The 14703-nt window shown below is 34.0% G+C and overlaps 1 protein-coding gene across 1 annotated transcript in view; it reads right to left on the minus strand.

Annotated features, from left to right (window-relative positions):
• The window catches only part of RPGRIP1L (RPGRIP1-like), a 79731-nt gene that overhangs the window by 61467 nt on the left and 3561 nt on the right, over nucleotides 1-14703 (minus strand). The window contains exons 2-6 of the mRNA XM_009320792.1: nucleotides 13735-13826; nucleotides 12821-12965; nucleotides 10250-10548; nucleotides 7302-7401; nucleotides 5021-5164 (exon numbers count right to left, since the gene is read on the minus strand). Of these exons, the coding sequence (XP_009319067.1) occupies nucleotides 5021-5164; nucleotides 7302-7401; nucleotides 10250-10548; nucleotides 12821-12965; nucleotides 13735-13819 (773 nt within the window). The 5' untranslated portion in view covers nucleotides 13820-13826. The remainder of the gene's footprint in view (nucleotides 1-5020; nucleotides 5165-7301; nucleotides 7402-10249; nucleotides 10549-12820; nucleotides 12966-13734; nucleotides 13827-14703) is intronic.

Consider the following 14703-nt stretch of genomic DNA (forward strand, 5'->3'; position numbering starts at 1 on the left):
TTTTTTTTTTCTTTTTTTTTCTTAAGTAGAAAAAGAAGCAGATGATAGTGAAATTTATGATGTACAGATGTAAACCCCATGGCTCCTGACAATCAACATTAACTATTTTTTCAACAGTGAATGAAACAGCATTTGATTTAAACAGATTTGGGGTACTGATATTATGAAGTATATTATTCAAATTCAGAAGAGAAAAACTACTTTTTATTGGGATCACTTCAATCCTCACAATTTTAAGAGTATTTATCTCATGAAGTTTCCAGCTACAGAAAGCATGTGCCATTAATTTGTTATTAATGCATTACATTGATCACAATCTCAGCTCTCATTATAGGCTAGAGCAACAAAGTTATTTTCTCTACAGTATTTCTACAGTATTTTATTTATTTATTTAAATAAAATATGTCTAAGAAACGTCCAATGCACCTAGGTACATGACAAGGAGCTTGCTGTTGAAGAACAAAATCATTTCAGATTTTGTGCGCAAGGCAAAGTTAATTGAAGAAGAATCTGTTGGGAAGATTAAAAATTTTCTATAAATGAAGTCACAAAACAGTAGAACAGAATAGAAATTGATTATCTACACAGCTTTCTCCCTCCCAGGTAGTTGATGTATTCTGCTCCCAGAACATCTGCCCAGGTATTCTGATATAACTTAAAAATAGGGGTTACATACAGATTTGATATAAAAGTCAATGATACCTTTTACTTATATAGATAATATTTTGCTCAAAGAATAATAAAATAATATATAAGAATAAAGCTGTACTAAGATAGCTCATTCAATATTTTCTCTATTGCCAAAAAAGCCAAAAATTCTGCCACAGAACCTGAAGACATGGAGGTAGACCTGGAGCAGAAGTTAGGAAAAGAAAAGGAACTAATATCCCTTTTGAGGCAGTAACCTGAATTAATGGGCATACTGATTTAGCTCTAGCATGCCTTCTGCCACAAGTGCAGAAATAAGGAACATGAACTCTATCCTTCCATTCGAAACCTCATCTTAAAGCTGGATTAAAAGGTCTGAAATTGGAAATGAAGTTAGGAGAAAGTGACTCTTTAAAAAACTAAGAATTATGTTTGGGGTTAACATCTGAAGTACACCAAAGAGACAATTTCTTTTCCAGACCTCTTATCATTTGGATTAAAAGCATATAGAGTGGGGTCCCAATAACAGGCTGGGGACCAGCTGTGTGGGAAGGGGGGACTGATAGCGACTTACACCAGAAGGAAATGATTAAAGAAAGGATCTTGACCTGCACTGTACAAATTTATGCCAGTAAATCCCAGATGGCTAAGCTAATAAAATTGAGGTCCAATTAAACCACATCCCTTGCATCTTGTCTTTACTTCCATATGAGCAGGACATGGATACAATACTGAGACTACTCTTACAGAGTCCTGACTATTTTATCAACTGGACCCGTGGCTCACAAACTTTCTCCATTCCCATTCAGAACAAGAAAAACAAGCAAATAAAAAAATATCACCACCATACTTCTCAGGATCACTTACCCTGTCTGGCAAAATAAACCAAAGGTTTCTAGGCTAACAGTTCTCAATCACAAATGCATCAATGACCAAGATATATACATAGACTCCCAAGCAGAGAAGTAAAGAATAGAACATCAATGTGCAGTACTCTTCTCATTTTACAATGCTTAGGAACTAACAGGATTATATGTCAATATACATGATGTTCTTTCCTTTACCTCTTATTCCTTATAGGAAGTCAAATATAAAGTGGAAAAAAACCCCTCAACAATGTTTACCTTCTAGTAGCACCTTTATGTTGTAACTGATAGTATATTTGCAATAAGCAAAACATTAACATTGCATCAATAGCTCTAGCATCTAAGTTATTAAGATTATTTAAATACCAATATAAAATTCCATATTTGTTTTCCTGGCTAAAGAGCTATCTATAAATGTAAAAAAGTAATGATCTTTAGGGAAACAAGTTAAAAATGAAAAATCAGATATGGAAATGCAAATATAAGGGGTTTATTATACTAGACATGATTTAGCAAATTCATATACATGCTGTAGTCTCTCAAAACCCTATAGATAATTCATTGTGACTAACACGTTCCACATTTTAATCTAGGTCTGCAATGCTATAATGCAAACACAGAAGTTATGAGTGCATCAGATATGATACTCCTGTCCAAAACTCCACACATTTAATAGGTCTAATTCCAAAGTCATTGGAGCATGACTTTGGAGCATGCAGCAAAAAATGTCAAAGGAATCAAAAACTGACTGGCAAATAATCTTTTTCATTAAAAAAAACAACAAAAGAAAACACCCCACCACCACCCCCCCCCAAACATGCAAAAACGAAGTACCTGTTTCACAAATGCATTTTGGGGTGGTTTTAAAAATGTTTTTGGAAAGTACGATGAACAGTTAAGTTATTTGAAGCTAGCTGCTTGCAAAATGTGATTGTTTAGACTTAATGTTTTAATTTGCGCAGTGTGTATCAGAGACATCAAACCATGAGGTTATGATGGCTTTGGCCATCTTTAAATTAAAAACAGCTAGGCTAAATGCAGTTACATTTTGTACTTAAGAAAATGTGTTTAGTCTAACAACCCACAGGCCAAATTTCTCCTTTAAGTTAGAATTAAGTCAGAATTATATATTCCTGAAACAATATCTAATGAAATATTGAAAAAAAACCACTGATGGTAGCCATGTTACAATAATCATCTCGAGGACTACACTGCATATGAACTCAGCTCTGTTATGTTGTTATACAGAAACTGTAGTGAAGCTGCAAAGGCAGCTTTAAAATATAACTCGATTTCTTGTGGGTACAGAACTCAGGATAACTAGTATCTCCCTCCCTTACCGCTGATGGATCAATGATTATTAACTGTGGCCGCTTCACTACTTGGAAACTACAGTTATTTCAATCAGAAGGATTTCTTAATCATGTAGCAGAATAAAGAATATTTTCCTAAAGGTTGAAAGTAACCTAATTTTGTTAACACCAGGCTGAGATCAAATGGTACTACAACATGAAGATTGGTGGAAGCACATTTATTATGCCCTTTTGGCACCATACAATTCCTAAATAATCTCAACAGATTAACTGTCTTTGGATAGTAATATAACTTGATGACAGCCAAGTGTATTCTTACAAAACACAAGAAAAAGCTGCCAATTGTACCAAAATTCAAAGACATAAGCTACAAAGATGAAATAAGATGACCTTATCAGTCACCCAAATTTCCAATTTTTCCTCCAATAATCCCGTATTGACAGTTTCTTCTCTGCTGATGCAAAGCAGATTAAAAATAAGAATTACATAGAACCTATAAATCTATTCATGTCATAAAACAACTAATACAGACTGTTCTAGATAGCAATTACAAGACTTCCAAGAAAAAAGCTAATGAAAATCTACTAAAGATAACATGTATAGGTACCTATGGCTACAGTTAAGCCTGGAGAGAATAGTATCCCTCTAAATTCTGGCTCTGGTTCATTCAGCATAAGAAAAATATAACTTGAAAAACATGGGGATTAACAGCCTTCCATAAAGTATTCTGGTGGCAAAATTATAGAACTCACACTATTCTGGATATGCACTAGCGGACATTTTTCAATTTCTTCCCCAGTGTCTTCAGCCAACCACAGTAACTCTTAAATACTTAATGTATCTTTCATCCAGTTTCAAACAAGAAATAGACTATAAAGGAAATAATTCCAGAACTTCAAACATGAATTCACAGATTGTAACTTAGGTCAAGTATCATGGATTGTATACAAGTAATTTGATAAACGTAAATAAATAAGGTTCTGCACTACTTTTTATAGCCTGACTTTAAGGATTTTTTTAGCTGAATTTGAAGTGTATCTTTATTTTAAAACTCCTTAAAAATTTCACAGAAACATGGTAGTTGACATCGAATTTAGAAGTTATGTTCAATTTCTGACTGCTGTACTTAAAAAAGTGTTTATCTATAGAAAAACGAAGCACACAAGTTCTTTGAGATTTGTATCAGATTATTTTCAAATAATGAAAAAATCTTTTAAATATTTTCTGAATTCACTGTAAGCACAGACTGAGAAATTATTTATGAAAACAACTTCTTTAACCTATTTAAACTATATAAAGGAAATTCTGAATAGGGGAGACTTATCACTTTGTGAATAATTTAATAGCAAACATTATGATGTATTATTTATGTAGCGCCACTGATGCACAAAAGAATGCTCACACATAATAACGGGGTCCCTCTCTTGAAAGGCAGTTAAAGAACTGACCACATATTTCTCATCCAAGTAGAACTTCCATTGAAATCAAATGAATAAGGAATGCAGGATCGTGCCATATTAGATCCTTAATACAATTAAAAGTAACAGGCTGAAATTGAAACAGTCAAAAGAGGAAAATATATGCAAAGTTATATAATTTTGCATGTATTTTTGCAAAAGTGAAAGAAGAAAGAGAAAGAAAAGATATTAAACTAATAGAGGCTTTACTGTGAAACACATTCCGCAAGCATGTTTGTCTGCCTTTGTTTCACTGCACAGCTATACGATATTCCTTCAAAAATTTGCTAATCTACCCTTACAGGGCAATTATTTTTCTACTATTTGTACATTCCAAGTTATCAATGAGTATTAATAAACATTAAATTATCCACTATGAATCTATATCTAAAATTTTTTAAGAATTATATTGAAGAAACAATAGATGATCAAAACTTAATGAGTTGAACTTCAGTTGAATCTGAATCAGCTGGAAATGAATTATCTAAAATGGTAATTATGAACCTCTGTTTATTTGTGAAAAAAACATAATAACCTATTATCCTAACAATCTCCTTGCTTAGAATTATCCATGGCTATTTGTTAAAACATTTTATGACTTAGTTTCACCAAAGGGAAAAAAGTGAATAAAGTACATCTTTCTTAACAGAACAAGTCATTTTCAGAGCTATGTATAAACATTATGACATAGCTCTTCTAATTCTTCCACCGTGGAGATTTCTATTTTTCACAATACCTTTGGCTTGTTGTTTCTTGCTCTTTCAGCCGTAGGACGGATTCTTCAATTTCCTTTCCTTTCCTTTTTAGCTGACTCACAAGTATCCCTCTGGCATGTTCTAGTTGCTCAATGTGTTCCCTTTGGGACTCAATCACAGTCTCCCTGCAAGTACAAGCATCTTACGTTCCAAAACCAGGTAAGTATTTAATAAAAGAGAAAAATTAAATGAATACTCAAGAGAGCAAAAATTTTAAAAGTGCAAAATTTGTATTTCTTAATGACATGCATCACAACAGAGGTTTAAGAGTTCAACTTACTATGAAAATAATTTGAGGTCACCACATCAAAAGATGCGAGTAGTACAATAAATAGATAAATAATTTAGCAAACACAACACAAACAACATAATACTCTTAAAATAAATGTTTATGTGGACTGAATAATGTTTAGCAGAACCTAGCCGAAAACATCATTTATGGTTTCTTATACTCTATATTAAACGTACCCTCCTCCTAAACCATTAGTACCAACTGCTTTCTGAAAAGGAAAACACCATTACCAGCTATCAAAAGAATGAGATCTTCAATGGATGGAGCAGTGAGAGTAATTTTTAGGCTTTTATTCTGAGTTAGGTAACTTTACACAAAAAATTAGGTGATGTGTCTTTAACAGTGGAATTTATCCAGTAAATGCAATTAAAAAAAGAAAGGCAGAAAACTATAGAGATCAGAGCCGAATATATTTTAGTAGGCCACAACTTTGCGATTTTGATTTTCTTGACAAGTTAAATCTCAGATATCTTTTCCAATAACATTTTTTCTAATAAGAATAAGCAACAATTTATTTACAATTTTTTCCACTCCAGAGCTTTTGATGCATAAGCTGCAGTTCTTCATTACTTCATACACCTATCGTAGACTTAAAAGTACCTTGAATTTTTTGGCCATGTGCTTGCTTTTGTACCCGAGTGCACCACTCCGAGCAACTGTGGTTATTTTTGCACCTTTGTGAGAACTGAAATCTCTGAAAAAAATGCTATTTGAATGTTTTCTGCATTATAACAAAACGTTTTTCATCAGTCTTAGGAGAAAAGCTACTGTGAACACCCAGATTCATGGCAGTCTTAATGGATAGCTCTTATTTTCCTAGTCTTCAAAAGTGATGGGTATAGGAGAAATAGCCCTTTCTAGGCCCATCACTATAAAATGGCTAAAGATTTTTTTTTTCAGTAACAACATCCTATTATAATGTAAATTATTTTTAAAAAATTGTAACTGTTCAGCAAGGGTTAAATTCAGACAGGATGCTAGCAAGAGTGCAACTTAAACTTTGTTAACTAATTTAAATTTATTTATTAAAATAATTTATAAGAATATTTCTGTAAAAATATTTCCTATGATCTCACTAAATCTTTGTGTTTACAAAACTTCAAGCACAAAATACATAATTGCACATTAATGCATATATTTGTACACTTAGCTCGCCCATTTATTGAAAATTTAGCATTTACAGATATTGTAGTAAATCTGATTTAGGTAAATCATTATGGAAACACACACACACATACTGGAAGTAGCTTTTAGAAAACCAGATGTGTAAAAAGCGTAATAGGTTCTGATATACTTTGCAGAAGAAAAGTGTTCTAATCAGACCTCAATATCTTTAAATTAGATGTTAACTACCTTTTCTCCATCCTATATAACACCTCTCTGTTCTCATGCAGTCTCTACATTAAGGATGTTATCAAGAGTTTCCTGAGCTTCAATTTCAGTTAAAATGTGCAACTGGACTACAACCAACTTTTAAAATGCAGAAGTGAATCAAAACCATTTTACATTACTATCCCATACTGCACTTCTTGCAACTTATCCATAAAATCTGACCACCTCTAGAAATGAAGCTTAAATGCATCAGCGTAACACATTCAATACAGTCACCGCTTGCATGGGTTATCCTACACATTTTAGGACTTATATTGGTAATAATTTTGCAGCTAAGATTCTTTCTGCTTTTGTCAGTCTTGTCCAGTAGTAAGCTAGGCAACATTGCATCCTAGCAAAAAGAGCAGCTCACCACTGAAGATCAATTTTAACTTCCAGCCAAATTCTTATGCAGCCACATTTTGCATTCTAAATTCCTGATTCTATGTTTTCCTTATCATAAAACACTTCTGCATTGCTACCAGTGTTACTGTTGTCAGATCCAACAACTTCACTTTATTTTCTGAAGTAAAAACTTCTGAAAAACATTTTTTTTTCCCAATTATAATGACAAAAATTAAGAAACATGAAAATCATACAAATTTCTTATTTCAGCCCTTGGATCCTCAAGCAGACTCTGTCCATATCTTGGGAGCACAAGGTTAAGTGATCTCACTTCTAAATCCTGAAATCTCATTCCTGAAAATGAGGAAAACATAAATTTTTGTCATGCTGAATGAAAAAGCATTTAACAAAACAACAATCTCTATACAGTACAAACACTTACAGCTCCTATATAGATGCCATAAAAAGTGTTTTTACATCAAATTCACATGGAAAGAGATAATCGGAGTACCTACAACATAGCTGCTGTAAAATTTGAGCCATGGGCAATACAGCATGCACTGTTAAAGAGAAGTGTTAAAAACATGTCTTGAAATGTCTGTCTTGGAAGATTTTACTTTTAAAGACAGAGAACAGAGATGGTGTCCTCAAAGAACAACAATATCAATATTATTAAACTGGAACATGGACTTGTAATCACTTTTTCTCCGATAGAACTTTCTTTACAAAATCACAAGTGTCATTTACCTAGACAAGCAAATACAGGGCCATTTTTAGAAGCAGTGCAAATAATTTCCTTGTGTTCTTTAGAAGCATACTAAGTCCCTGGTGAAGATGAAAAGTGAGAAACGACTTAAGGAAGAATTGTTAGTTCAGCGGTAAAAGTAATGGTTTCTCCAAATCTTTCTCCTTCTGCTCTTTCTTCAGCAAGAAGAAATTAATCAAGTTGACCAAACTATGCATTGAATTTCAAATACAGCATTAAGGCTGCCATCCCTCAGTCCCCAAAATTGAGTCATTTAGGTTCAAGGTACAACGATACCAGCAAAATGACTGAAAAAAATTTACCTACTTTGCATTTGTGCTGAGTTAACTTGATTTGTTTATATATTTTGATCTTTAAGTATTATTTTAAGGTATTGGCTATTGCGCTATATACATATGTGTATATATATGCCTAGAGTATATATTTTTCATTTATTTGTGTTCAAATCATGATATATCTTAGATGGTTGTACTCAATAAATAAAGTAATGAGAGAAACCAGCGAGTATTTAGTGACCATTCATACTTGACCACATCTTTTGGATCGACTTGCTATGCTATTGTAAACCAGCCAAACACAAAGCAGATACAGTAAGGTGTATTTATTATTTGTGGATTCTTCTTGCCTCTTCGTAACCTGGAGACAGCTAAGCTCTCCTGAATTTTTCCTGGCACTCATTTTATTTTTGGAGAATTGCTCTGAATATTTTCTGATCTGCACTGAAAATGTTTTGAGATTCAGCCTCATGGTTCCACAGAGCAACCTAAGAGTCCAGCAGTCTTTAAAGATAGGAGGCACATACTCAACACCAGACTGCTAGGTTTATCATCATTAATCAAAAGGGCAGAATGAGAAAACATGCAAGAGAAAAACATGAAACATCCAATGCTAATGAATACTATAGAAAATATTCTCTGACCTTCTGGAAGACAAAACTACCGTGTCCAAGTTCTGAGTATTGGTTACTAGATTTTTAATAAGTCTTCACCTTAGAAAAGTGTGTTCAAGAAACTGCATATTCATAGCACTCTAATTATCAGAATCCCTTCTAGTTTGGACAAAGTCTTAAGAACCGAGATAGGCACACTAGAACTTCCGTGAAGTTTCTGAACATTATTATCTGAACTGGATGTTCTGTGGAGAACTTTTCCTTTTCTTTCTTCCTCATGTTCTCTTCAGTTTAAGAACCACTTCCTCAATCAACATGGCCCTAATCCTAGCTCTGCACAAGACATCTTTGATCTGGATCTGTTCTTAGGCCAAGAGAAGCCCTCACAGCATGCCATACCAACATTTGATCTTTAATCCTTGAACCAAGTTGCCCTTTTCTCTCTGCTACCACTGGGCCTGAATAAATTTATTATATTCCTACCCTATTTTTGCATTGTTAAAACAAACAAACAAAAGATTGATTTGGGGAATAAAACTGCCTAATTCTTGACATAAAGTGTGAAAATGTAGATGTATTTAAAATGTCAAAACTTGCACTATATATTCAAATTAAAGAAGCAAAGTGGTAGAGCCAATTGCTTTTTATTGCCTGTCTAAAAACATGAGAATTGTTTCTGTTTTCATATACCTGAATAATCAACATAACCAAAATAAAGACCGGTGGGAGGGTGAGATGGAGAAAAAACACTATAACTGACCATCAGCCTCATCCATAGCTTGTAGAAGTTAAGGAGACAATTCTGCTGACTCAGTTTTGAATCAGGGCCAACATAGCTGTCTTTTTTTTTTTAAACACATTATCTGTACAGTGTATAAGTTAACTGAGTAAAACTACTTCTACAAATGTTCATATGAAAATAGAAAGGTTTTAAAGTGTAATTTCCAAATGTAGCTACCATAAATAAAGGACTAAGAGTGAGACTGCCTTATGCAGTAAGTCTTGACAGTAAAAAGCACCATTAAAGATGGCTGCATTGTGGTATTTGCTTTCAAAAGTCCACACATGTAATAGATTTTTCAAGTCTGCAGTATTGTGCACACATGTATCAAGAGACTAGAACAAACCTTGAAATTAAAAAAGGAAAAACATGTGCAAACAAACTACAGATGTAATACTTTGTTATAACATGATAACGCTAAACTTTTTCATATACTTCTTTCATAAGCCTTTAACATGTAGAGAAGTTACACTAAGAAAGTCCCATGATTTTAACTATTAGAAAACTTGCTTGATAACTACTTTATTTTCAAATCTGTACTTTTGTTTTACCCCTACTACTGTAGATTCTCAAAATAAGGACTTCAAAGGCAAACAAGCTATCATGACTGCTATAAATAAATACAAGAAAAAGTGGGAAGAACAATCTTTCTGCCTACAGGTACTATTGCCCACTGATGAACAGAAAATAGTACGTAATTGCTACAGTGAAGCAATAGTTACTGGTACCTATATAAACCATTATTTTTAGTAAAAGTGAGTTATACCTTTCTTTGTGTGCTCTGGCATGCCAGCAGCCTCACTCACTTTTTTGAGACCAGTGTTAATACGAGATTGAACATAGCTGTACGGACAAGGCCTATGGCCTTGAATCTCAAGCTGCTGTTTAGTTGAAACGAGTTTGCTGCGGAGGTTCTCGTTTTGTTTCTCAAGCTCACGAACTCTCTCTTGCAAATGCTCAATCATTTCTTCCAGCTCCACAGCCTGACCCAGCCGCTTGGGGCCGCCACCAACCTGTTCAGACCTTTTTTTGTCATTAACAAGCCGTATTAACTTGGTGGCCATTCTGGGGAAAAATAATAAAAAAAGATGAAAAAGAATGTGAAAAGTCAGCATAAAAAGCATTCTGTTGAAAGGAACATAATCACTGTGAAGACTTCAGCATAGAACCTGAATAATAAATTTCAGGTTTTGATATAACTATTACTGCCTGTGAAGAACTCTTTGAAGATAATTGAAACCACTGTGCAGCAATCTGCTTTATAGCACTGACAAATAACAGTTTCCTAAGGCTTATCATTTAAGGTTAGTAAAGGCAGGACACATATTTACTCCATATGCTGTTTAAATGTAATTTTTAACGCATGACCTTATATAGGAACCTCTGCAGGCTGTTAAGTTAAGTTACAGATTTGGGATGTGGTGGGGCAAACTATAAAAGCTACAATTCCACAAAACATTCAACTATTGAAAGAATGCTAATAATATGCAACATTCCAATGATATATCATTTCCAGTATTTTAGGATTTAAATATATATTTCAGTTCTAAAGTGGCTAAAATATATAGGTGGAGATATTTAAGAAGGTACTCCGGAAAAAGAGACTTAATAGTTCTCATTACCATACTCAATTTTATACTTGGTAAATATTACCAATGTGCTTCAGAGAAGAAACAGTTAGCTGGAGAATATAATTAGATACAGAGGGTATGGTTTTCATCTATCTTTAAAAGGATACCAATTTTGCTTTTGGCATCTCAAGAGTCATACCTTTGATTTCCTTTAGTTTTGATAAACATTGGTAAGCTTGAACAAAAGGCAGAGAGGGCACATGGAGGTGATGTAATATACAAGAACAGAAAACATACCCAGCAATGAATGGAAAAAACTTGGCATATAAAGAAAGAAAAGGTGGCTTTGATGAGAGAGACATGTTCAAGACTTTACAAAATTGGTCGCACATCTTCAAGACCTGTATCTAGTTTACAGGGAATCTATTTTTGCAGGCCCAGAAAGAAAACTGAAAATAAGGACACACTTAATTTGTTTAAAGGGGCTTGTTTTGTTTTCGTATACGTGTGGACAGAAGCTTCTACTTAAAAGAACAAAAGTGAAACAAAAAAAACCCGTAATAACTTTAGGATGTCACAGAATGTTCCTTGCCTGTAAGCAGGTTTTTTGTTTATTTGTTTTTTTTCAATGTACTTCTACTGCAAATTCATTCCAAACTTTTAGTTACAAGGGTTTTGGCATGAGGGATGCTGGGAAAGAAATTTAGCTTGAGGAGTTAAGGTTTTTCTCTGGCAATCTAGACAAACACTGTATTTTATATTTTCTGTGCTTTTAAATATTAATTCAGGTATTCCAATTTGGACATTCTGTGTAATTTTACCTAAGTGGATGATGAGTGCATTTGATAAGTCATGTAACAGAAACACAGGAAATGTCATTTGGAATAAGTAAACAATTCATTTGTTCCACCATCCTGTATTTGACAGTAGCCTGACAGAAAAGATGGAAGTTATGTCATGCTGGTCAATTTGATCCTGACTCACTGAATACTAAGTATTAAGTATTATTACAAGTACTCACTGTACTTATTAGCTTAAGTACAGCACAATGTGAACACAGAGTCACAGTGCTTTTGGATTAATTAGTCCTCCTGGAATATAGTAATACCATGAACAGTTCTGCTGAGTACAGATTGGTTTGCCAGCACAGCACTAAGTTTAATAATAAGCCTAAAGTTGTTTGCGTATGTTTGGGTGTACCCAAACTGGTACTGGGTACTGTGATCCCCATGCTACTTGTGACTTCTTCAATGATGTTATCTATTACCCTGAATAAAGGAGAGCTGATCATAATTATAGAGATATTTTAGGGTTAACTAGATGATAAAAGGCTAGATGATAGTCAACTCCTTGGAGGACAGAGAAAGACAAAAAAAAGGGGCAGAATCTCTCTATATAGGCCATTTTGATTCTAGGACGAAATTCCTGATGAATAATTAGGCTTCTATAGCCTCTTCTTCAGCTCCCAGAATACCTGTTATATTTGTACTCAGACAGCATAGCTATGAACCCAAGGTACCAACTCCAAAGTGGTGGATAGTGGTGTACCTCTCTACATAGAGATCTAATACCATCCACAGCAAAAAATATCCCACATACCACAGAGACAACCAGAAATCAATACAAAAATGAATTCCAACAAGTGATTTTTGCTACTGCTTTAAAAAGTGCTCTGAGAGCAATCAGCATGATTTTTAATTTGTTGATAATGCTTTAAAGGGCAAAAATGTTATTGTGAGCTAAAATAAAAACATTAAACCCCATACCTTTTAATTTTATCCTCTTGCTTATTTGCATGCTGTTTGAGCAAGATGTTGTCATCACGTAAACGAAGAAATCTGTCTTCGAGTTCCTCTCGACTGATCCGTGATATAGCTTGTCGAGCTTTTACATTCTGTGTAGTTGATGATTCTACCCAAATCAAGACAACTTTAAATTACCTTCAATACATTCAACAACATGTAATCCAAAGTCTAACTAATTTTGAAATACTGAAAAAAAAAGTTTTCAAGTAATTTGATATTTTACACTTGCGTGAGTCTGTTGATTTTTTTTTTTCAGATTTATTGGCATATTAATCAGTCCCTCTTACCAATAAAAAAAGTAATTTAAATGATACACCAAACTGATTACCTACTAGACAACACAAAGGAAACAGTTTAGCAAGTAACAAGGTACTGTCAAACATACTACTTAAATAAGACGATCATTACCACAGAAATGCTTTCTAGTCTGTTTCAGCGTTAACATACTCTCTTGAAACTTGAAAAGATTAACTCATAATTCTATAAATTTACTCAGATACAAGACTAAGCCCAGTAGTTCCATTCTAATAGCAGCTGAGTAACATATCAGAATTGCATAGTACTTTTGGTTCCCATTTTGTTAAATGGGTCTGGCCTTGACCTCAATTCAGCAAAAAAGTCCTCTTTTCTTCTGCAAGGATGAATGTAATAGCTCAATGAGATTTCCAGTTTTTAGCATCTCACAGCAACTCCCCTCTTATGACAAGCAACATGAACACAGAATGGGTCATAGTATCTTTCAGAATTTAACCCAGATTTTGAATGGTATTTGCACTTAATTTTGTGAGCGGGAATGTCAGAAACATTTTTAGAAAGAAACTAAAGAAGCCACTGATCAAAGTCTGTAACTGTAATAAATAGCAGCTGGTACAAACCTTGTAATCCTCCAATTCCAGCTAGAGTTAGACCTACATCTCTCACAGGCAGGTCCCCCACAGTTTCATCAGCTGGAACAGACATGGCTTATCTACGGATAACAAAATTCAAATGAAATTCTTCTCCATCTGTAACTTAAACTGCGAGACTGGAATGAACTACAATACATCATATAAAATGAAGGAAAAAGTAATGACAGATTCACTGAAATGACAGACTTGTATATTACTGTAAATGCTCCTACCTCTATTGTATCGCTCAGAGGACAATCTAAACTTTCAAGTATAACATTATGCCAATTTTAATACGTGCACAAAATATGGCTTTGTTATATAGCTAACTATATACGGGGAGCTATAAAATAGCTCCCATTTTATTTAATGTACGTAGAATTAGCTTTTTAAAGTTCTAGTTCTGCTGTCTTCAGCAATCTTTGGGCTAAGGCCATATTTCTAAGTGCATGTGGGAGGGGGACCTGAGGGGTCTTTTGGTTTGTTTTTTTTTAATTATTTGTTCCTTTTAAGACAAGTCAAAGCTTAAGGCATCAACTGGTAGATGAGTAATGCCATCTTCCACATTTTGAATGGGACTCTGAGACAGAGGTGCTGGGGGTTATGAAGTCACTTCAGTGTTTCCCACCATTCTCTTAGTCTTCTTTCAATCATTGTCACAAGAGAAATTACTTTCTAAGATAGAGACTCTCCTATGAATGATTCTCATAAATCCGAACACATTTCTTTCTTGAGGCAACAGAAAGCTTAGCTACGTGACAAAGTGAGATTAGGAAAGTATTAATGCGAGAAAGTAGCACATTTGTTTCAGTGTAATATATGAAGATACTTGTTAACAACTACTGTTTCTTTCTTCTCTTCCAGTGCAGAAAATTAGATATTGGCCATTGAGTCAAGTAAGGATGAAATAGCATGAAAAGAGAGACACGAAGTCCTTTGGACAGTCTCCCCACCCCA

This window comes from Pygoscelis adeliae, unplaced genomic scaffold (genome assembly GCF_000699105.1).
Source record: "Pygoscelis adeliae isolate BGI_AS28 unplaced genomic scaffold, ASM69910v1 Scaffold63, whole genome shotgun sequence".
NCBI lineage: Eukaryota > Metazoa > Chordata > Aves > Sphenisciformes > Spheniscidae > Pygoscelis > Pygoscelis adeliae.